The following is a 23782-nucleotide window of genomic DNA, read 5'->3' as shown; positions in this document are numbered from 1 at the left end:
GGTGGGCTGGACCCCCCATGGACAAGGCGATGGTCCCACCCCCCTGTGACCCCCACCTCGTCCCCACAGCTACCCCGAGGTGAACATCCAGAACTTCACCACCAGCTGGCGGGACGGCTTGGCCTTCAACGCCCTCATCCACAGGCACCGGTGCGCCCGCCGGGGCAGCTGGGGACCGCCCGGACGCCTGGGTCCCCGGCGGGGTCCGACGCGCCGTTGTCCCCTTGTAGGCCGGATCTCATCGACTTCCACAAATTGACCAAGTCCAACGCGACCTACAACCTCCAACAGGCGTTCAACACGGCCGAGCAGCAGCTGGGGCTCAGCAAACTGCTGGACCCCGAGGGTAGGGGGGACAACGCGGGGGTCTGTCCGTCCGTCCATGCGGGGGAGGTGTCCCACCCACCCCGTTCACCGCCCCCTCTGCGCTCTCCACCTCCAATGGGTTTTTGGGGGGCCCGAGGTTGGGGTTGGGGTCGGGGATGGACTGCGGTGGTCGGGAGGACCTTGGGGGGACCTTGGGGACCCACGTGTCACCCCCCGACAGACGTCAACATGGAGGACCCCGACGAGAAGTCCATCATCACCTACGTGGTGTCCTTCTACCACTACTTCTCCAAGATGAAGGCGCTGGCGGTGGAGGGGAAGCGCATCGGGAAGGTCGGTTCTGGAGCATGGTCTGGAGTGGTTGGGGTTCCCCATCCATCCCTGGGGTTCCCCATCCATCCCTGGGGTTCTCCGTCCATCTCTGGGGTTCTCCATCCTCTACTCCATGGGGTTCATCCCTTCCTGGGGTTCTCCATCCTTGGGGTTCTCCATCCTTGGGGTTCTCCATCCTGTACTCCATGGGGTTTCTTCATCCCTGGGGTTCTCCATCCATCCCTGGGGTTCTCCATTCTCTACTCCATGGGGTTCTCCATCCTTGGGGTTCTCCAATCTCTACTCCCTGGGGTTCTCCATCCTCTGCTCCATGGGGTTCTCCATCCTCTACTCCCTGGGGTTCTCCATCCATCCCTGGGGTTCTCCATCCTCTACCCTTTTGGGGTTCCCCATCCCCGCCCTGACCTTTGCTGGGCGGGTTGTCCACCCCGCGCCCCGTCTGGCAGGTGCTGGACCAGGCCATGGAGATCGAGGCCATCGCGGGGCGGTACGAGGCGCTGGCGGCCGAGCTGCTGGCCTGGATCCACCACACGGTCGCCGTCATCGCCAACCAGAAGTTCGCCAACTCGCTGAGCGGCGTCCAGCAGCAGCTCCAGGCCTTCACCGCCTTCTGCACGCTGGAGAAGCCGGTCAAGTGAGGAGCTGGGGCCCGCGGGGACAACCGGCCGCGGTGGCCGCGGCGTCACCGCGGCGCTGTGCCCCTGCAGGTTCCAGGAGAAGGGGAACCTGGAGGTCCTGCTCTTCACCATCCAGAGCAAACTACGGGCCAACAACCGCAAGCTCTACGTCCCCAGCGAGGGCAAGAGCATCTCCGACATCAACAAGGTGCTGGGGGGCGGGCGGGTGGCCCCGGCCCCGAGAAGGGCTGAGGAGCCGCTGGCTGACCCGGTGGCCGCCCCGCCAGGCCTGGACCCGCCTGGAGAAGGCGGAACACGAGCGGGAGGTGGCGCTGCGCAACGAGCTGATCCGGCAGGAGAAGCTGGAGCTGCTGGCCCAGCGCTTCGACCACAAGGTCGCCATGAGGGAGACGTGGCTGAACGAGAACCAGCGCCTGGTCTCGCAGGTGGGGGGGCGCGAGGAGCCCGGCCCTCGGGTGGTGGGACCCCCTTGGAACCCAACGCTTGGGTGGTGGGACACCCTTGGAACCCAACGCTTGGGTGGTGGGACACCCATGGAACCCAACGCTTGGGTGGTGGGACACCCTTGGAACCCAACGCTTGGGTGGTGGGACACCCATGGAACCCAACATTTGGGTGGTGGGTCCCCCTTGGAACCCAAGGGCTGGGTGGTGGGACCTCCTTAGAACCCAACGCTTGGGTGGTGGGACCCCCTTGGAACCCAATGCTTGGGTGGTGGGACCCCCTTGGAACCCAATGCTTGGGTGGTGGGACACCCATGGAACCCAAGGGTTGGGTGGTGGGACCCCCTTGGAACCCAAGGGTTGGGTGGTGGGACACCCATGGAACCCAAGGGTTGGGTGGTGGGACACCCATGGAACCCAAGGGTTGGGTGGTGGAACCTCTTTGGAACCCAAGGGTTGGGTGGTGGGACCTCCTTGGAACCCTTGGTGGCCTCATTGGGCTCCTTCCTTGACCGTGGCGGTGCTGCCACCTCTCCCGCCCCAGGACAACTTTGGCTACGACCTGCCGGCGGTGGAGGCCGCCATGAAGAAGCACGAGGCCATCGAGGCCGACATCTCCTCCTACCACGAGCGCATCCAGGTGGTGGTGGAGCTGGCCGTGGAGATGGAGTCCGAGGGCTACTACGACACCAAGCGCATCGGCGCCCAGAAGGACAACGTCCTGCGCCAGTGGGGGCTCCTGACGCAGCTGCTCCGCGCCCGCCGCGCGCGCCTGGAGCAGAACCTGGCGCTGCAGAAGATCTTCCAGGAGATGGTCTACATGATCGACTGGATGGAGGAGATGCAGGTGGGGCTGCGGGGCCGCGGCGGGACGGGGGGGCGGCGGGACGGTCCCAACGCCCGCGCTCCCCCAGGCGCTGCTGGTGTCCAAGGAGCCGGGGAAGCACCTCCTGGAGGCCGAGGACCTGCTGCAGAAGCACGGGCTGCTGGAGGCCGACATCGCGGCGCAGACCGAGCGCGTCCGCGCCCTCAACGCCGCCGCGCTGCGCTTCTCCGAGCTGGAAGGTGACGCCGCGCGGCCCGGGCGCCTCGGGGTCGCCGCGGCCCTGGTTGAGACCCGGGTTGTGTCGGCGCAGGTTACCAGCCCTGCGACCCCCAGATCGTCCGCAACCGCGTGAACCACGTCCGGACGTGCCTGGAGGAGCTGGGGGCGCTGGCGCGGCGGCGGCGCGCGGAGCTGGAGGACTCGCGGCAGCTCTGGAGCTTCTTCCAGGAGATGGAGGAGGCCGAGGGCTGGATCCGCGAGAAGGAGCGGATCCTGGCGGCCAAGACCTGCGGCCGCGACCTCAGCAGCGTCCTGGCCCTGAGCGCCGAGCACAAGAGCATGTTGGGCGAGCTGGGCAACCGGCGGGCGCTGCTGCACCAGGCGGCCAAGAGGGGCGAGCAGCTCCTGGCCAAGAAGCGCTTCAGCCCCGGCGCCATCCAGGAGAGGACGCGCGAGGTGCGGCAGTGCTGGAAGAAGCTGGAGGAGGTGACCGGGCTGCACCAGCAGCGCCTGCAGGAGGCGCTCGGCTTCTTCCAGTTCAGCGCCGAGACGGACGACCTGGTGGCCTGGCTGCAGGACACCTACCGCCTGGCGTCCAGCGACGACTTCGGCCACGACGAGCACTCCACGCAGGCGCTGCTGCGGCAGCACCGCGCGCTGCTGGACGAGGTGGACAAGCACCGCGCCGCCGTCCTGGCGCTGCGCAAGCAGCTGGCGCTGCTGGCGCCCGAGCACCGGCGCGGCGTGGACGTGCAGATCCGCGTGGTGGAGGTGGAGCAGCTGTACGGGGAGGTGGCCGAGGTGGCCGTGCTGCGGCAGCAGTGGCTGCAGGACGCGCTGGCCGTGTACCGCATGTTCGGCGAGGTGCGCGCCTGCGAGGTCTGGCTGGACGAGAAGGAGCAGTGGCTGCAGAGGATGGAGGTGCCCGAGGAGCTCGATGAGGTCGAGGTCGTCCAGCACAGGTGGGTGGGGGGGCTGGGGGTGGAGCTGGACACTGGGGCTCTTTGGGCCATGGTTGGCCACCACGGGTCACATCTGGCCATTGCCAACCTCTGTGGGTCACATCTGGTCATCACTGACCTCCGTGGGTCACATCTGGCCATCGTTGGCCACTATGGGTCACATTGGCCAGCACTGAACTTTGTGGGTCACATCTGGTCATCACTGACTACCATGGGCGACATCTGGCCACCGTTGACTACCATGGGTCACATCTGGTCATCGCTGACCTCCGTGGGTCACATCTGGCCATCGTTGGCCACTATGGGTCACATTGGCCAGCACTGAACTTCGTGGGTCACATCTGGTCATCACTGACCTCTGTGGGTCACATCTGGCCATCGTTGGCCACCACGGGTCACATCTGGTCATCGCTGACCTCCATGGGTCACATCTGGCCATGATTGGCCACCATGGGTCAAATATGGCCACTGTTGACCACCACGGCTTACATCTGGCTATCGTTGACCACCATGGGTCATGTCTGGCCAGTGTTGACCTCTATGGGTGACGTGTGGCCACCGTTGAGCACCACGGGTCGCCTCTGGGCAGGTTTGAGAGCCTGGACCAGGAGATGAACAGCGTCATGGGGCGCGTCCTGGACGTCAACCAGGTGGTGCAGCAGCTGCTGGACGCGGGACACCCCAGCTCGGAGGAGGTGCGGTCGTGCCAGGACCACCTCAACGGCAGGTGCGGCGCGGGGAGGGGGCTCAACCGTCCCGGGGGCCACCCTGCCCGGGGTTGGCCTCGTCTTGCTTGGGGGGCTCCTGGGTGGTGGGGCTGGTTGTAGACCCCGACCATGCAGTTCTCTAGGCCTGGTAGAACATCTCCATGGGGTTCGGCTCTCGTCGCCATGGGCCAAGACCATCGCAAGGGTCTTTGATGGCCAGAGTTGGCCTCGGGGGGCTCCTGGGTGGTGGGGCTGGTTGTAGACCCCAACCATGTGGTTTTCCAAGCCTGTAGAACATCTCCATGGAGTTCAGCTCTAGTCGCCATGGGCCAAGACCATCGCAAGGGTCTTTGGTGGCCGGAGTTGACCTCGGGGGGCTCCTGGGTGGTGGGAGCAGCTGTGGGGCCGGTTGTAGACTCCAACCTGTGGTTCTCCCAGCATGGTGGGACCTCCCCGGGGGGTCCAGCTCTGCAGCGGGTTGGGCCAAGTGCCCCCAAGCGCTGGCGATGCCCGCGGCCGAGCCCACGCCGCTCTTGTCCCATCCCCATCTCCATCCCCATCAGGTGGAACCGCGTGGTGGAGCTGGTGGAGCAGAAGAAGACGCAGCTCAGCTCCATCCTGAAGATCCAGAACTACCTCCTGGAGTGCGGCGAGATGAAGGAGCAAGTGCGGGAGAAGAGAAAAGCCATCGAAGCCACCCAGTCCGGCGGCGGCGACCTGGGCGGCATCCTGGCCCTGCAGCGCCGCTTGTCCACCATGGAGGCGGCTCTGGTGGTGCTGGAGCCGCGGCTGGTGGAGCTGCAGCGCGAGGGCGAAGCGCTGGCGGCCGCCCACCCCGCGCGGGCCCTGGAGGTCCTGCTGCCCTTCGAGCAGATCAGCGAGGAGTGGGAGGCGCTCACCAGGGCGCTCCAGGGCTGCGAGGACTCGCTGAGCATCGCCGGGCGCCTGCAGCAGTTCATCCAGGACCTGGACACCTTCTTGGGCTGGTTGGTGAAGACCCAGGCGGCCGTGGCCTCCGAGGAGGTCCCCGAGACGCTGGCCGACGCCGAGCGGCTGCTGAGCCAGCACGCGGCGCTCAAGGAGGAGATCAACGGCTACGAGGAGGACTACGCCAAGATCCAGGCGGCCAGCGACCTGCTGGCGCTGGAGGAGACCGAGGTGCCGTCCCTGTCGCTGCAGCAGTGGCTGCAGAAGCTGGACGCCGGCTGGGGGAAGCTGCTGCAGAGCTGGGAGACGCGGCGGGAGGTGCTGGTGCAAGCGCACGTCTTCCAGCTCTTCCTCCGCGACGTGCAGCAGTGCGAGAGCAGCCTCGACAACCAGGTGGGGGCGGGGCAGGAGGGCTGGGCGGGCCTTCCTGGGTCTGGTTGGTTGTCTTGGGCGTGGTTGACCGTCTTGGGCTCAGTTGACTATCTTAGGCTTGGTTGGCCCTTCTGGTTGACATTGTCTTGGGCTTGGTTGACCATCTTGGTCTTGCTTGGTTGGCCCTTCTGGTTGACCTTGTCTTGGGCTTGGTTGACCATCTTGGTCTTGCTTGGTTGGCCCTTCTGGTTGACCTTGTCTTGGGCTTGGTTGACCATCTTGGTCTTGCTTGGTTGACCCTTCTGTTGACATTGTCTTGGGTGTGGTTGACCGTCTTGTCTTGGTTGACCCTTCTGTTGACATTGTCTTGGGTGTGGTTGACCGTCTTGTCTTGGTTGACCCTTCTGTTGACATTGTCTTGGGTGTGGTTGACCGTCTTGTCTTGGTTGACTATCTCAGGCTTGGTTGACCCTTCTGGTTGACCTCCTGGTTGAGCCGGAGCAAGCAGGTAGAGGCGGGTGGGAGAAGGTCTTGGTTGACCTACTTGGGCTCGGTTGGCCATCCTGGGCTCAACTGACCTTCTGGTTGAGCTGGAGCAAGCAGGTAGAGACGGGTGGGAGAAGGGCTTGGTGGACCTTGGTGGGCTTGGTTGGCCATCCTGGGCTTGGTTGACCATCTTGGTTGCCCTTCTGGCTGAGCCGGAGCACGACGAGCCCGTCCCCCCGTCCCCAGGAGGCCGCGCTGCTCCGGGCCGAGCTCCCGGCCACGCTGGAGGGGGCGACCAGCGCCCTCAGGAAGCACCAGGACCTCACCACCACCATGGAGCTCAACCTGCAGAAGGTGCAGCTGGTGCTGCAGGCCGGCGAGAGCCTCCGGCGCCAGGGCAACCGCTACGGCGACCGCGCGGCCGAGGCCGCCGAGCGCCTCCGCGACAAGTGGGTGCTGGGACCCCGCCCCCAATCCCCCAGGACCCGCCCCCAACCCCCAGGACCCGCCCCCAGCCTCAGGTCACGCCCCCAGCCCCAGGGCGCCCCCCAGGGGACGATGGCGGCGCTGGACCCCCTGGTGCCTCCTCACCGCAGTCAATCACCCTGTGCCTCAGTTTCCCCCTTGTGTTAATTAGCTCAGAGGGCGGGGATTAATTAGATGCTAATTAGGGTGCTGGGGGGGGGGGTCAGCGCTAAGCCCCGCCCCCTCCCCGCCCCCCCAGGAGCGACCGCAACCAGCGATTGGCCCAGGAGAGGACGCAGCAGCTGACGGACCAGCTGGAGCTCCAGAGGTTCCTCCAGAACTGCCGCGAGGTGGGACCCGGCGCCCTGTCCCCGGTGTCCCCCATGTCCCCCCAGGTGTCCCCAGTGTCCCCCGTGTCCCCCCAGGTGTCCCCCAGTGTCCCCAAGGGTCCCCACTGTCCCCATGTGTCCCCCCAGTATCCCCCAGTGTCCCCCCAGTGTCCCCCAGTATCCCCCAGTGTCCCCCCAGTGTCCCCCGGTGTCCCCCAGTGTCCCCAAGGGTCCCCAGTGTCCCCCCCAGTATCCCCACCGTGTCCCCCCGTGTCCCCACGTGTCCCCCCAGCGTCCCCCGGTGTCCCCCAGTGTCCCCAAGGGTCCCCAGTGTCCCCCCCAGTATCCCCCAGTGTCCCCCCAGTGTCCCCACGTGTCCCCCCAGCGTCCCCCGGTGTCCCCCAGTGTCCCCACGTGTCCCCCCAGCGTCCCCCAGTGTCCCCAAGGGTCCCCAGTGTCCCCCCCAGTATCCCCACCGTGTCCCCCCGTGTCCCCAAGTGTCCCCAAGTGTCCCCCCTCCCCCAAACTCCCCCCAGGGTGCAGGGGGTCCCGGGGGGTCCTGTTGGTGGCACCTCGTGCTGGTGTCACCCCACGTTGGTGTCGCTGTCCCCAGTGGGGTCCGGATAATGTCACCCATGGCTCTGGATGTCCCCATTGACCCCCCCACCCCAAAATGACCTAGGGGGTCCCCAAAATGCCCCTCGGCGTTCGGGGGGCGGGTTGCTTGTGGGGGTGGGAGCTGCCGGTGTCACCGTCCTCAATGGGCTCCAGACAATGTCACCCATGGATTTTGGGGGGGGGAGGTCTCCCCGAGCCCCCCCCACCGTCCCTGAGCCCCCCGGGGGTTCCCATTGGCCCCCCCGCGGTGCCGCCGGCGCCGGGTTTGGCCGCGATCCGGCGGCGGCACAAACTGCGGCATCATCTTCATCCCATCATCACCGTCACCTCCCCCCCCATCACCATCATCATCATCATCACCATCATCACCGCGCGACCGGGGCCCGGCCGCCCCTCCTCGCACCCCCCGCGTTTTTGGGGGGGTTCTCCTTCATTTTTGGGGGGTTTTCCCTCATTCTTGCGGCTCCTCCTTCCATTTTGGGGGATCCTCCTTCATTTTGGGGGGGGGTTCTCCGTCCTTTTTCGGGATCCTCCTTCCTTTTGGGGGGATTCTCCTTCATTTTTGGGGGAGGTTCTCCTTCCTTTTGGGGGGGTTCTCCTTCATTTTTGGGCCGTTCTGCATCGGTTTTGGGTCGTTCTGCATCATTTTGGGGCCGTTCTGCATCATTTTTGGAACATTCTGCATCATTTTTGGACTATTCTGCATCATTTTGGGGCCGTCCTGCATCATTTTTGGACCATTCTGCATCATTTTGGGGCTGTTCTGCATCATTTTTGGGCCATTCTGCATCATTTTGGGGCTGTTCTGCATCATTTTTGGACCGTTCTGCATCATTTCTGGGTCATTCTGCGTCGGTTTTGGGTCATTCTGCACCGTTTTTGGGCCGTTCCGCGTGGTTTTTGGGCCGTTCTCTCTCACCCCCCGTTTCGGGGTCTCCCCCAGCTGGATGCGTGGGTCCGGGAGCAGGTGCTGATGGCCGGGGACCCCTCCCGGGACCCCCCCGCGCCCCCCCGCCCGTGGCAGCGGGAGCGGCTGGTGCTGGCGGAGCTGCCGCAGAACCGCGAGTGGCTGCGCCGCATCGAGAAGGTGGGGGGGGCGGGGGGGTTAACCGCTTCTGCGCTGGGGGGGGGCGGGGGGTTAACCGCTTCTGTGCTGGGGGGGGGGCGGGGGGGGTTAACCGCTTCTGTGCTGGGGGGGGGGGCGGGGGGGTTAACCGCTTCTGTGCTGGGGGGGGGCGGGGGGTTAACCGCTTCTGTGCTGGGGGGGGGGCGGGGGGGTTAACCGCTTCTGTGCTGGGGGGGGCGGGGGGTTAACCGCTTCTGTGCTGGGGGGGGACGGGGGGTTAACCGCTTCTGTGCTGGGGGGGGCGGGGGGTTAACCGCTTCTGTGCTGGGGGGGGCGGGGGGGTTAACCGCTTCTGTGCTGGGGGGGGGCGGGGGGGTTAACTGCTTCTGTGCTGGGGGGGGGGGGGCGGGGGGGTTAACCGCTTCTGTGCTGGGGGGGGGGCGGGGGGGTTAACCGCTTCTGTGCTGGGGGGGGGCGGGGGGTTAACCGCTTCTGTGCTGGGGGGGGGCGGGGGGGTTAACCGCTTCTGTGCTGGGGGGGGGGCGGGGGTTAACCACTTCTGTGCTGGGGGGGCGGCGGGGGGTTAACTGCTTCTGTGCCGGGGGGGGGGTGCGGGGGTTTAACCGCTTCTGTGCCGGGTGGGGGGGGGCGGGGGGGTTAACTGCTTCTCTGCTGGGGGGGAGGGGAGGGAGGAAGAGGGGGTGGAGGGGGAGGGGGGACGTTTGGGGGGGTTGGGTCCATCCCCCCGCCCCGCAGCTGCACCTGCGCTTGTTGCAGCCCCTCCCCCGCCACGGCAACCCCCCCTATTTCTTTGCACCCCCCGTTTGCTCCACCCCTGTTTGCACCCCCCTTTGCCCCCATGGACCCCCCTTGACCTCCATTGATCCCCCTTGACCTCTGTTGATCCCTCTTGATCCCCATGGACCCCCCTTGCTCCCTATTGACCCCCCTTGACCTCTGTTGATCCCTCTTGATCCCCATTGACCCCTCTTGCTCCCCATTGACCCCCCTTGACCTCTGTTGATCCCTCTTGATCCCCGTTGATCCCCATTGACCTCCATTGATCCCTCTTGACCCCGCATTGACTCCCATTGACCCCCCTTGCTCCCCATTGACCCCCCTTGACCTCTGTTGATCCCTCTTGATCCCCGTTGATCCCCATTGACCTCCATTGATCCCTCTTGACCCCCATTGACTCCCATTGACCCCCCTTGCTCCCCATTGACCCCCCTTGACCTCTGTTGATCCCTCTTGATCCCCGTTGATCCCCATTGACCTCCATTGATCCCTCTTGACCCCCATTGACTCCCATTGACACCCATTGACTCCTATTGACCCCCCTTGCTCCCCATTGGCCCCCCCACAGAAGACAAACAACTCCTCCCCAAACCCCAATTAACTGGCACCGTTTGGCACCAACCGGGAGAGTTGGGCCAACGTTGGGAGGAGCTGGAGGCCCCCGAGCAGACCCGGAGCCCGGGCCCTGACCCCGACCCCCCCCGCGCCCCCCAGGAAGGTGAAGAGCTGCTGGTCGCCAAACCCGAGCTCGGCGGCGCCGTGCGGCGGCAGCTGGAGGAGCTGCGGCAATGCTGGGCGGAGCTGGAGGCCGCGAGCCGCGCGCGGAGCCGGCGCTTGGCCGAGGCGGCGGCGGCCGAGCGGCTGGCGCGGAGCTTCGCCGACATGGAGGCGCGGCTGGGCCGGCTGGAGGAGCAGCTGGAGACCGTGGGCGCCCCCCCCGACCTGCGCGGCATCGGGCGGCAGCTCCAGAGGCTGCAGGTGGGGGCGCCGGAGGTTGGGGCGGCGTTGGGTGTCGGGGTCACCGGGGCTTGGGGGGGACGTTGGGTGTTGGGGTCACCAGGGTTTGGGGGGACACTGGGACATGGGTGGACACCAGGTGTTGGGGGACACCACGTGTTGATGGGACATCCCATGTTGGGGGGACACCCGTGGACCCCAAGCGTTGGCCACCAGTTGTCCCCAGCACTGAGGTCTGGTGGCCATGGGCTCATGTCCCCGTGTCCCCATGTCCCCGTGTCCCCATGTCCCCGTGTCCCCACATCCCCGTGTCCCATGTCCCCGTGTCCCATGTCCTGGTGTCCCCGTGTCCCCACGTCCCCGTGTCCCATGTCCCCGTGTCCCATGTCCTGGTGTCCCCGTGTCCCCACGTCCCCGTGTCCCATGTCCCGGTGTCCCCGTGTCCCCGTGTCCCACATCCCCGTGTCCCATGTCGCGCAGAGCATGGAGTCGCAGGTGGAGGAGTGGTCCAAGGAGGTGGGCGAGCTGCAGGCGGCGGCGGCGGCGCTGCCGGCTCAGGCCGCGGGCCGGCAGGAGGTCGGGGACCGGCAGAGCGCGGTGGGGACGCGCATGGTGCGGCTCATCGAGCCGCTCAAGGAGAGACGGAGGGTCCTGCTGGCGGCCAAGGAGCTGCACCAGGTCCACCATGAGCTGGAGGACGAGGTGGTGAGTGCCGGGGCACGGGCACCGGTGGAGGGGGGGGTGGTGGAGGTGGAGATGGAGGGGGTGGAGATGGTGGAGGTACAGGGGATAGAGATGGAGATGATGGAGATGGAGATGTTGGGATGGAGATGAGGTGGAGATGGTGATGGGGTGGAGATGGAGATGGTGGAGATGATGGAGATGGTGATGGGGATGGAAATTATGGAGGTGGAGATGATGGAGGTGGAGATGATGGAGGTGGAGATGGGGTGGAGATTATGGGGATGGAGATGGGGTGGAGATGGTGGAGATGGAGGTGGAGATGATGGAGATGGAGATGGGATGGAGGTGGAGATGATGGGAGTGGCTACGGAGATGCAGATAATGGAGTTGAAGATGGAGGTGGAGGTGCTGATGGGGATGATGGAGATGGGCTGGAGGTGGAGGTGCTGATGGGGATGATGGAGATGGGCGGGAGGTGGAGGTGCTGATGGGGATGATGGAGATGGGGCTGACCCGGAGCTGCCCCCCAGATGTGGGTGCAGGAGCGGCTCCCCTTGGCCACGCTCAAGGACCTCGGCACCAACCTGCAGACGGTGCAGCAGCTCATCAAGAAGAACCAGGTCAGCGCCGGGTGGTGGGGACCCCCCTATGGCCCCCTGGGGACCCCCCTATGGCTCCCTGGGGACCTCCCAACCTTCTCCATCCACCCACCCACCCATCCGTCCACCGATCCACCCACCCATCCACCCATCCACCCACCGTCCACCCACCTGTCTGTCCATCTGTCCATCCACCCACCCACCATCCACCCATCCACCCACCATCTGTCCACCTGTCCACCCATCTGTCCACCCACCCATCCATCTGTCCATCCATCCGTCCATCCATCCGTCCACCATTCATCCACCCAACCATCCATCCATCCATCCATCCGCCATCCATCCATCCACCCATCCATCCGTCCATCCATCCGTCCACCATTCATCCACCCAACCATCCATCCATCCATCTGTCCACCCAACCATCCATCCATCCATCCATCCATCCACCATCCATCCATCCACCCATCCATCCATCCGTCCACCATTCATCCATCCACCCACCCGTCCACCCATCCATCTGTCCGTCCACCCATCCACCCACCCATCCATCCATCCACCCACCCATCCGTCCACCCATCCATCCCCCACCCACCCCCCCACCATCCCCCGTCCGTCCGTCCGTCCGCGCGCCCACCGTCCGCCCGTCCCGCAGAGCCTGCGCCGGGAGCTGCAGGCGCGCCGGCCCCGCGTGGAGGAGCTGCTGGAGCGCGCGGGCTCGGCCGCCGCCGTGCGCAGCCCCGAGGCCGAGGCGGCGCGCGCGCTGCGGGGCCGCCTGGGCGCGCTCTGGGCCGAGCTCGAGGCGCTGGCCGAGCGCCGCCAGCACGACCTGGACGCCGCCTTCCGGCTGCACCAGTTCTACGGCGACGCGGCCGAGGTGGAGGCCTGGCTGGGCGAGCAGGAGCTGCTGCTCATGAGCGACGACACGGGGAAGGTGCTGAGGGGGCTCCGGCGCTGGGGGGCGCCCGCGGGCCCCAGGCGCCTCACCCGCCCCGCGTGTGCCCCCCAGGACGAGCAGAGCACCCTCCAGCTCCTCAAGAAGCACCTGCTGATGGAGCAGACGGTGGAGAACTACGAGGAGACCATCGCCCAGCTGTCCCGCCAGTGCCGGGCGCTCCTGGAGCTCGGGCACCCGCAAAGGTGGGGGACGCCGGCGCCTGGGGACGCGTTGTGGGGACACACCAGGGTTGGGATGTTGGGTGTTGAGGGGATGTTGAGTGTTTGGGGGACGTTGGGTGTTGAGGGGACGTTGAGTGTTTGGGTGACACCAGTGCCTGGGGACGCGTTGTGGGGACACACCAGGGTTGGGGGACGTTGGGTGTTGAGGGGACGTTGAGTGCTTGGGGGACGCTGGGGCTTGCGGGGACATTGAGTGTATGGGGGACGTTGAGTTTTGGGGGACACCAGGTCTTGGAGGACATCAGGTGTTGGGGGGACACCAAATGTTGGGAGGACATGAGGGTTTGGGGTACATCAGGTCTTGGGGGGACATTGAGTGTATGGGGACCGTTGAGTTTTGGGGGACTTTGGGTCTTGGGGGACACCAGGTTGTGGGGGGACACCAGGGTTTGCGGGGACACCAGGTTGTGGGGGACACCAGGTGTTGGGGGGACACCAGGTTGTGGGGGACAGCAGGTTGTGGGGACAGCAGGCGCTGGGGCGACACCAAGTCTTGGGGAGACCTTGACCGTTGGGTGGACACCAAGTTCCGGAGGCCCGCCAGGCGTGGTGGAGCCGCTGAGGAGCCCCTGGGCGCCCTCCCCGTCACCCCCACCCCGGTGACCGTCACCCCCGCCCCGGGTGACCCCGGCTGACTCGCGCTGTCCCCCCGCCCAGCGAACAGGTCAGCAGGCGGCAGTCGCAGGTTGACCGGCTGTACGTGTCTCTGAAGGACCTGGTGGAGGAGCGCAAGGCCAAGCTGGAGCAGCAGTACTGGCTCTACCAGCTCAACCGCGAGGTGGACGAGCTGGAGCACTGGATCGCCGAGAAGGAGGTGGTGGCCACCTCGCCCGAGCTGGGACAGGACTTCGAGCACGTCACGGTCAGTCGGGGACGCGCCCGGGGGGGCGTGGTGCTGCTCGGGGGCTGGAGTTGCCCCCGTCGTGGTCTGGAGGTCTTGGCGTTGTCCCCATCCTGTGCTGGAGGTCCTGGTGTTGTCTCCATCCTGTGCTGGAGGTCTTGGTGTTGTCTCCATCCTGTGCTGGAGGTCTTGGTGTTGTCTCCATCATGGTCTGGAGGTCCTGGTGTTGTCTCCATCATGGTCTGGAGGTCTTGGTGTTGTCTCCATCATGGTCTGGAGGTCTTGGCGTTGTCCCCATCCTGTGCTGGAGGTCTTGGTGTTGTCTCCATCCTGTGCTGGAGGTCTTGGTGTTGTCTCCATCATGGTCTGGAGGTCCTGGTGTGGTCTCCATCATGGTCTGGAGGTCTTGGTGTTGTCTCCATCCTGTGCTGGAGGTCCTGGTGTTGTCTCCATCATGGTCTGGAGGTCCTGGTGTTGTCTCCATCCTGTCCTGGAGGTCGTGGTGTTGTCTCTATCGTGGTCTGGAGGTCCTGGTGTTGTCCCCGTCCTGTCCTGGAGGTCCTGGTGTTGTCTCTATCGTGGTCTGGAGGTCCTGGTGTTGTCCCCATCCTGTGCCAGGGTCCTGGGTGGTTCTGGACACCATGAATGGTCCTTAATTGGGTTCCTGGACACGCTAAATTGTTCCATTTTGGTGGCCCTGGTCAGAACCAAAGGTGCTGGGCACCCACCATGAGTGGTCCATCCTGGAGCTCCTGGGCACCATCAATGGTCCATCTTGGAGGTTCTGGACACCATGAATGGTCCATACGGGTGGTCATGGTCACCATCAATGGCCCATCCTGGGTCTCCTGGGTGTCATCAGTGGTCCATCCTGGGTCTCCTGGGCACCATCAATGGCCCATCCTGGAGGTTCTGGACACCATGAATGGTCCATCCTGGTGGTCATGGTCACCACCAATGGTCCACCCAGGACCTCGTGGGCCCCACCCGTTGTGGGCGTGGCCACCGCAGCCCCGCCCCTGACCCCGCCCGCCCCGCAGGTGCTGCAGGAGAAGTTCCTGGAGTTCGCGAGCGAGACGGGCAGCGTGGGGCAGGAGCGCATCGCCGCCGTCAACCAGATGGTGGACGAGCTCATCGACTACGGCCACGCCGACGCCGCCACCATCGCCGAGTGGAAGGACGGCGTCAACGAGGCCTGGGCCGAGCTGCTGGAGCTCATGGAGACGCGCGCGCAGATGCTGGCGGCGTCGCACGAGCTGCACAAGTTCTTCAACGACTGCAAGGAGGTGCTGGCGCAGATCGAGGAGACGCGGCGGCGGCTGCCGGAGCCGGCGGCGCGCGAGGCCCGCGGCTCGGCCGGCGCGCTGCACCGCGCCCTGGGCGCCTTCGAGCGCGACGTGGAGCTGCTGGCGGCGCAGGTGCGGCAGCTGCAGGAGGCGGCGGCGCAGCTGCGGACGCTCTACGCCGGCGACGCGGCCGCGGCCATCGCGGGGCGCGAGCAGGAGGTGCTGCGCGCCTGGCGCGAGCTGCTGGCGGCCTGCGAGGAGTGCCGGCTGCACGCCGCCAGCGTGGCCGACAAGGTCCGCTTCCTGGGCGCCGCCAGGGACCTGCTGGCCTGGATGGACGGCGTGCTGGGCCAGATCGGCGCCGCCGAGAAGCCCAGGTGGGCGGGGGGCGCGATGGGGTGGGGGGACCGGGGAGCGTCTCCTGGGCCAACCGCGGTGACGAGAAGCGTGTGCCGGTGCAACCTGGGGTCACCATGTCCTGCCCCGAATCAAGGGTCCAAGTCCTGGCCCAACTCAGTGGTCCAAGTCCTGTCCCAACTCAATGATCCAAGTCCTGGCCCATCCCAAGGTCCCAACTCAATGATCCAAGTCCTGGCCCATCCCAAGGTCCCAACTCAATGATCCAAGTCCTGGCCCAACTCAATGATCCAAGTCCTGGCCCAACTCAAGGTCCCATGTCCTGCCCCAACTCAATGATCCAAGTCCTGGCCCAACTCAAGGTTCCAAGTCCTGGCCCAACTCAAGGTTCCAAGTCCTGGCCCAACTCAGTGGTCCAAGTCCTGTCCCAACTCAATGATCCAAGTCGTGGCCCATCCCAAGGTCCCAACTCAATGATCCAAGTCCTGGCCCAACTCAAGGTTCCAAGTCCTGGCCCAACTCAAGGTTCCAAGTCCTGGCCCAACTCAATGGTCCAAGTCCTGGCTCATCCCAAAAATTGTGTCCTGGTCCATCCCAAGGTCCCAGCTCTTGTCGCAGCTCAAGGATCCAAGTCCTGGCCCATCCCAAGGACCCACCTCTTGTTCCAACTCAAGGACCCATGTCCTGGCCCAACTCAATGGTCCAAGTCCTGGCTCATCCCAAAAACTGTGTCCTGGCCCATCCCAAGGTCCCACCTCTTGTCCCAACTCAGTGATCCAAGCCCTGGCCCATCCCAAGGACCCATCTCTTGTCCCAGCTCAAGGTCCCATGTCCTGGTCCATCCCAAGGACCCGTGTCCTGTCTCAACACAAAGTCCTCTGTCCAACTGTGTCCCGGCCCATCCTGATGTCCCACGTCCCGGCCCAACTCTGGGCCCCGGGGTGGGGGGTTGTCCCCGTCCCCTCCCGCCCCTCCAGCTCCACCCCCCGCAGGGACGTGTCCTCGGTGGAGCTGCTGATGAGCGAGCACCAAAGCCTCAAGAGCGAGATGGACGCGCGCGCCAAGAGCGTGGCCGCCTGCCTGGAGCTGGGCAAGAGCCTCCTCCTCAGCCAGAGCCCGGCGGCCGACGAGGTGCGGCAGCCACAGGGGGGCGCTTGCGCCGTCAGAGGGGGGGGACGCCAGAGTTTGGGGTGTCCCAGCCCACCTGCTTGCAGATCAAAGCCCACGTGGACAAGCTGTTGGCCAAGAAGAAGGAGATGACGGAGAAGTGGGACAAGCACTGGGAGTGGCTCCAGCAGAGTGAGTCCCACCGCTGTGACGTGGTCCTGGTGCTCCCACCATGGGGATCAGATGTTCCTGGTGCTCCCACCACGGGGGTGGGATGTTCTTGGTGGTCCCACCATGGGGGTGGGATGTTCTTGGTAGTTGGGATGGGATGTTCTTGGTGGTTGGGTTGGGATGTTCTTGGTGGTCCCACCATGGGGGTGGGATGTTCTTGGTGGTCCCACCATGGGGGAGGGATGTTCTTGGTGGTTGGGTTGGGATGGGATGTTCTTGGTGCTCCCACCATGGGGTTGGGATGTTCTTGGTGCTCCCACCACGGGGGTGGGATGTTCTCGGTGGTCCCACCATGGGGATGGGATGCTCTGGGTGCTGGGGTTGGGATGTTCTTGGTGGTCCCACTACAGGGATGGGATGTTCTTGGTAGTTGGGATGGGATGTTCCTGGTGGTCCCACCATGGGGATGGGATGTTCATGGTGGTGCGGTTGGGATGCCGTGGGTGGTCCCACCATGGGGATGGGCTGCTCGGGGTGGTCCGACGCGGCGTCCCCCCGCAGCGCTGGAGGTGCAGCAGTTTGCGCAGGAGGCGGGGGTGGCCGAGGCCTGGCTGGCGGCGCAGGAGCCGCTGCTGCGGAGCCGCGAGCTGGGCGGCAGCGTGGACGAGGTGGAGCAGCTGCTGCGGCGCCACGAGGCCTTCAGGAGGGCGGCGGCCGCCTGGGATGAGCGCTTCAGCGCCCTGCGCCGCCTCACCACGGTGCGGGTCCCACGGGGGGGGCGCCGCAGCCCACTGCGTCTCCGTCATCTTCATCTTCGTCTGCATCCCGTCCCATTTCACCTGCCTCTCCATCATCTTCATCTGCATCCCATCCCATTTCACCTGCCTCTCCATCATCTTCATCTTCGTCTGCATCCCGTCCCATTTCATCTTTGTCTCCATCATCTTCATCTGCATCCCGTCCCATTTCACCTCCGTCTCCATCATCTTCATCTTCATCTTCGTCTGCATCCCATCCCATTTCACCTGCCTCTCCATCATCTTCATCTGCATCCCATCCCATTTCATCTTTGTCTCCGTCATCTTCATCTTTGTCTGCATCCCATCCCATTTCATCTTCGTCTCCGTCATCTTCATCTTCGTCTTTGTCTCCATCCCATCCCATTTCACCTGCCTCTCCATCATCTTCATCTTTGTCTCCATCTTCATCTCCATCTCCATCTTCATCTTTGTCTTAAACATCTTTATCTTCATCATCTTCATCTTCACCTCCATCCTGATCCCCATATCATCTTTGTCTTCTTCATTTTCATTGTCTTCATCTTCATCTCCATCTTTATCACCTTCATGTTCATCCCCATCTTCATCTTCCTCTTCGTTTTCATCTCTGTCATCTCCATCCACTTCCCCGTCCTTCATCTCCGTCCCCATCTTCATCTTCATCCCTGTCTTCATCTTCATCCCCATCTTCAGCTTCATCCTCATCTTCATCTTCTTCATCTTTGTCTCCATCTCCATCTTCATCTCCGTCTTGATCTTCATCAGCTTCATCCTCTTGTCCATCTTCTCCATCGTCTCCGTCATCTCCATTGTCTCCATCGTCTCCATCTCATCTCCACCATCTCCCTCCTCTTCCTCCTCCTCACCTTCCTCCCCCTCCTCTCCCTCCCCCTCCTCCTCCTCCGTCTCCGCGCCCTCAGATCGAGAAGCTCAAGGCCGAGCAGAACAAGCAGCCGCCGACCCCCCTGCTGACCCGCAAGTTCCCGGCGGGGGAGCCCCCGGCGCCGGCCCCCCCGTCCCCCACGGTGACGTCCCCGTCCCCGGGGGCGACGCCCCCGTCCCCCGGCGCCGACCGGCACCGCGTGGCCTACGTGCGGCACGAGCTGCGGCCCGAGCGCCTGCAGCCGCAGCTGGACCGCGTGGCCCCCGCCGGGGACCCCCCCCGGGACGGCACCACGGGGGACCCCCCGGCGCCCCCCCCGGCCGGCGAGGCGCCCGAGGCCCGCGCGGCAGAGCCGGAGCGGCACCGCGAGCGCCGCGAGCGCCGCCTGGAGCGCCAGGAGTCCAGCGAGCCGGAGCCGCCGCGCCAGGACGGCAAAGGGTGAGCGGGACGGGGACGCGGGGACACGGGGACACGGGGACACGGGTGACACGGGGACACAGGGACACAGGGACATGGGGACACGGGGACATGGGGACACAGGGACATAGGGACACGGGCAACGTGGGGACACGGGGACATGGGGACACGGGCAACATGGGGACATGGGTGACACAGGGACACAGGTGACATGGGAATGCGGGGACACGGGTGACACAGGGACATGGGGACACGGGGACATGGGTGACATGGGGATGCGGGTGACACAGGGACACGGGTGACAGTGACCCCCCCCGTGTCCCCCAGCAAAGCCACCCTGGCCGACATCGTGGAGCAGCTGCAGGAGAAGGAGGCGGGTGGTCCCGTGCCGGACTCGGTGAGCTCATGGTGTCCCTTTGGTGTCCCTTTGGTGTCCCTTTGGTGTCCCCTCGGTGTCCCCTCGGTGTCCCCTTGGTGTCCCCTTGACATCCCCTTGTTGACCCCCAGGTGCCCTCCGTGTCCCCCAGTGACCCCACGTCCCCCCGTTGACCCCGTGTCCCCCAGTGACCCCATGTCCCCCCGTTGACCCCGTGTCCCCCCAGCCCCGCGAGCGGGACCCCCCCGCCCGGCTGCCCCCCGGCCCGGAGGCCCTACCGGAGCGCCCCCCCCGGCCCGAGCGGCCGCGCGCCCGTGACCGGCCCCGCCCGCGCCGGCGGCCGCGGCCCCGGGAGCCCGGGCAGGGCGACGCGCGGCGCTCGCGCTCGGCTCCGGCGCAGAGCTCGGCGCCCCCGGCCCCGCCGCCCGCGCTGGCCGCCGCGCACGAGGGCTTCCTGCTGCGCAAGCACGAGCTGGACGGGCCCCGCAAGGCGGCCAACAGGTGCGCACGGGGGCCGGGGGCGTCCAGAGGGTCCGTCCGTGGAGGGGGTCACCGGGGTTTGGGGTCCATCCGTGGAGAGGGGTCATCATGACTTGGGGTCCATCCGTGGAGAGGGTCACCACGGTTTGGGGTCCATCCATGGAGAGGGGTCATCATGACTTGGGGTCCATCCATGGAGAGGGTCACCAGGGCTTGGGGTCCATCCGTGGAGAGGGGTCATCATGACTTGGGGTCCATCTGTGGAGAAGAGTCACCAGGGTTTGGGGTCCATCCATGGAGAAGGGTCACCAGGGTTTGGCGTCCATTGATGGAGAAGGTTCTCCATGACTTGACGGTCCATCCATGGAGAGGGGTCATCATGACTTGGGGTCCATCTGTGGAGAAGAGTCAACAGGGTTTGGGGTCCATCCATGGAGAAGGGTCACCAGGGTTTGGCGTCCATTGATGGAGAAGGTTCTCCATGACTTGTTGTCCATCCGTGGAGAGGGTCACCCGGGTTTGGGGTCCATCCATGGAGAGGGGTCATCATGACTTGGGGTCCATCCATGGAGAGGGTCACCATGATTTGGGGTGTCCATTGATGGAGAAGGGTCAACAGGCTTTGGTGTCCATTGATGGAGAAGGTTCTCCATGACTTGGGGGGTCCATCCATGGACAACATTCTCTGTGACTTGAGGATCAATCCATGGAGAAGGGTCACCGGGGCTTGGGGTCCATCCATGGAGAGGGTCACCATGACTTGGGGTGTCCATTGATGGAGAAGGGTCACCAGGGTTTGGTGTCCATTGATGGAGAAGGTTCTCCATGACTTGAGGGTCAGTCAATGGAGAAGGGTCACCAGGGTCTGAAGGTCCATCAGTCCAGAAGGTTCCCCAGGTTTTGGGGTGTCCATCAATGGTGAAGGGGGTTCCCCAGGGCTCAGTGTCCACCAGTGAGGGTTCCCCAGGTTTGGGGTGTCCACCAATGAACGTTCCCCATCTCCCCCCCGCAGGTCGTGGGTGAACCTGTACTGCGTGCTGAGCAAGGGGGACCTGGGCTTCTACAAGGACGCGAAGGGGCCGGCGGGGGGGGGGCCCCACGGCGGGGAGCCCCCCCGCAGCCTGCTGGGCGCCACCTGCGAGGTGGCCAGCGACTACCGCAAGAGGAAGCACGTCTTCAAGCTCCGGTATGGGGGCTTGGGGGGTCCCCAACACCCCTCGGCCCCCCCATGCTCCTGGGTGCCCCCCCGGTCCTGGGAGCCCCCCCGTCCTGGGTGCCCCCCCTGTCCTGGGTGCCCCCCCTGGTCCTGGGTGCCCCCCTGTCCTGGGTGCCCCCCCGGTCCTGGGTGCCCCCCTGGTCCTGGGAGCCCCCCCACGTCCTGGGTGCCCCCCATGGTCCTGGGTGCCCCCCCCGTCCTGGGTGCCCCCCTGTCCTGGGTGCCCCCCCCGGTCCTGGGTGCCCCCCATGGTCCTGGGTGCCCCCCCTCCTCGGTGCCCCCACGGGGGGGTCTTGAGATGGGTCTTGTCGGCAGGACCAGCGATGGGAGCGAGTTCCTCCTGCAGGCCAAGGACGAGGTGGGGGGCCAATGGGGGTCATGGGGGGGGTATCATTATTTGGGGGGGGGGAGTTATCATTTGGGGGGGGGGTGTTGTTTTTTCGGAGGGGGATGATGAGTTTTTTGGGGGGATCATGATTTTCGGGGTGTCCCCCCCCCATGAGGACAGGGGGATCTTGGGGGGGGGCTGTGGAGGTTTTGTTGGGGATTAGAACTTTTGGGGGGGGGGTTGAATTTGTAGTGGGGCCTGATAACTTGGGGGGGGGTCCTGTTAATTTGGGGGGGGTCTGATATTTTGGGGGGGGGTCTGATAATTGGGGGGGTTCTGATGGTTTCTGGGGGGGTTCCGATGATCTTTGGGGATGTTCTGATGGTTTTGGGGATGTTCTGATGGTTTCTGGGGGTTTCTATTGGTTTTGGGGGGTTTTGACGGTTTCTGGGGGGTTTCTATTGGTTTTGGGGGTTCCATGGTTTCTGTTGGTTTGTATTGGTTTTGGGGGGTTCCTATTGGTTTTGGGGGGTTCCATGGTTTCTGGGGGTTTCTATTGGTTTTGGGGGGGTTCCTATTGGTTTTGGGGGTTCCATGGTTTCTGGGGGGTTTCTATTGGTTTTGGGGGGTTCTATTGGTTTTGGGGGGTTCCGATGGTTTCTGGGGGTTCCTATTGGTTTTGGGGGGTTCTATTGGTTTTGGGGGGTTCTGATGTTTTCTGGGGGGTTTCTATTGGTTTTAGGGGGTTCCATGGTTTCTGGGGGGTTTCTATTGGTTTTGGGGGTTCCATGGTTTCTGGGGGTTTCTATTGGTTTTGGGGGGGTTCCTATTGGTTTTGGGGGTTCCATGGTTTCTGGGGGGTTTCTATTGGTTTTGGGGGGTTCCGATGGTTTCTGGGGGTTCCTATTGGTTTTGGGGGTTTCTATTGGTTTTGGGGGGTTCCATGGTTTCTGGGGGGTTTCTATTGGTTTTGGGGGGTTCCGATGGTGTCTGGGGGGTTTCTATTGGTTTTGGGGGGTTCCTATTGGTTTTGGGGGTTCCGTGGTTTCTGGGGGGTTTCTATTGGTTTGGGGGGTTCCATGGTTTCTGGGGGCTTTCTGTTGGTTTTGGGGGGTTCCAATGGTTTCTGGGGGTTTCTGTTGGTTTTGGGGGGGTTCCGATGGTGTCTGGGGGTTCCTATTGGTTTTGGGGGGTTCTATTGGTTTTGGGGGTTCCATGGTTTCTGGGGGCTTTCTGTTGGTTTTGGGGGGTTCCGATGTTTTCTGGGGGTTTCTATTGGTTTTGGGGGGTTCCGATGGTGTCTGGGGGGTTTCTATTGGTTTTGGGGGGTTCCTATTGGTTTTGGGGGTTCCATGGTTTCTGGGGGGTTTCTATTGGTTTGGGGGGTTCCATGGTTTCTGGGGGTTCCTATTGGTTTTGGGGGGTTCCGATGGTGTCTGGGGGTTCCTATTGGTTTCTGGGGGTTCCTATTGGTTTCTGGGGGTTCCTGTTGGTTTTGGGGGTTCCTGTTGGTTTTGGGGGGGTTCTGTTGGTTTTGGGGCTCCATTTTCCGGGGTGCCCCCCCCAACAGGAGGACATGCGGGGGTGGCTCAAGGCGCTGGACTCCAGCGTCCAGGAGCACGCGGAGCTGGCGCGGTGGCAGCAGGGACTCGTCACCACGTCGTCCACGGACGAGGGGCCCCCCCGGCGCCCCAGCGCCCCCTCCCGCCGGAAGTGACCCCCCCCAAATGTTGGGGACCCCCCCCCCCCAAATTTGGGGACCACTCCACCGCTTTCTGGGGCTCCACCCCCTGATTTTTGGGGACGTTCCGGCGGATTTGGGGACATCGATGACACGGGGATGTCCCGGGGGGGGGGGATTGGGGGATTCCCCCTCCCCCTTTTTGGACCCCATGGGGGTGGGGGAGGAGCTGGAGGGGGGTGACCCCCTCCCCCAAAATTACGGGTGTTGCCCCCCAAAAGTGGGTGTCCCCCCCCCAAAAGTGGGTGTCCCCTAATACTGGGTGCCCCCCCAATTCAAGGTGCCCCCCCCCCAAGTCCTGGGTGACCCCCCCCAAATTCTGAGGTCCCTCAAATCCTGGGTTATTTGGGGGGGGGGGGGGTTGGTACCAGGGGGTCCCCGTCCCCCCCCCCCTTTCTGCCACCCCCCACGGGGTCCCCCCCGGCCCCCCCACTTCCAATGCACAAGCCATAGAGCCGGGGGGGGGGGTCAGAGCCATGGGGGGGGCGGTACCCCCAAACTTGGGGGAGGGCGGTGTCAGAGTTTGTAAAGATTTTAACCAAAATCCAGGAAAATCACCCCAAAATATTCACAGCCTCTCTCCCCGCCCCCCCCGCCCCAAGCACCCTCCACTTTGGAGACCCCCCCCCGGCCCCCCCTCCGTGCTGTGACTGTATAAATGTAATAAACCCCCCCCCGCTGCACCCCTTCCCCAGCACCCCCAGAATAAAGGAGCTGGAAGGACACGGGACCCCCCCCGTGTTTTTTGGGGGGGTGTCAATGAGGGGGGTTGGGGAGTAGGGTGGTCGGGGATCCCTGGGCGGGGGTGGGGTGTCACAGATTTGGGGTGTTTGGGGCTGGGGGGGGTCTAAGGATTTGGGGCATT

The 23782-nt window shown here is 64.5% G+C and overlaps 1 protein-coding gene across 1 annotated transcript; it reads left to right on the top strand.

Annotated features, from left to right (window-relative positions):
- Positions 1 to 69: 69 nt before the first annotated feature.
- SPTBN4 (spectrin beta, non-erythrocytic 4) lies at positions 70 to 23510 on the top strand (the record flags this gene model as incomplete). The annotated part of the gene is made up of 30 exons (XM_082076858.1): positions 70 to 150; positions 231 to 346; positions 548 to 660; positions 1107 to 1294; positions 1368 to 1485; positions 1565 to 1723; positions 2286 to 2588; positions 2656 to 2806; positions 2878 to 3748; positions 4338 to 4475; positions 5019 to 5775; positions 6487 to 6689; positions 6965 to 7055; positions 8596 to 8739; positions 10231 to 10494; positions 10954 to 11178; positions 11688 to 11777; positions 12412 to 12690; positions 12766 to 12896; positions 13593 to 13797; positions 14817 to 15439; positions 16412 to 16550; positions 16634 to 16718; positions 17259 to 17455; positions 18397 to 18797; positions 19104 to 19173; positions 19379 to 19653; positions 20645 to 20818; positions 21164 to 21206; positions 22747 to 23510. Coding segments are annotated over 30 exons (6781 nt in total), but the record flags the coding sequence as incomplete, so codon positions are not given.
- Positions 23511 to 23782: the final 272 nt, after the last annotated feature.

The sequence above is a fragment of the Streptopelia decaocto genome, assembly GCF_964273445.1.
Source record: "Streptopelia decaocto genome assembly, contig: HAP1_SCAFFOLD_2028, whole genome shotgun sequence".
Classification (NCBI taxonomy): domain Eukaryota; kingdom Metazoa; phylum Chordata; class Aves; order Columbiformes; family Columbidae; genus Streptopelia; species Streptopelia decaocto.
This window is presented reverse-complemented; position numbering and strand designations above follow the sequence as displayed.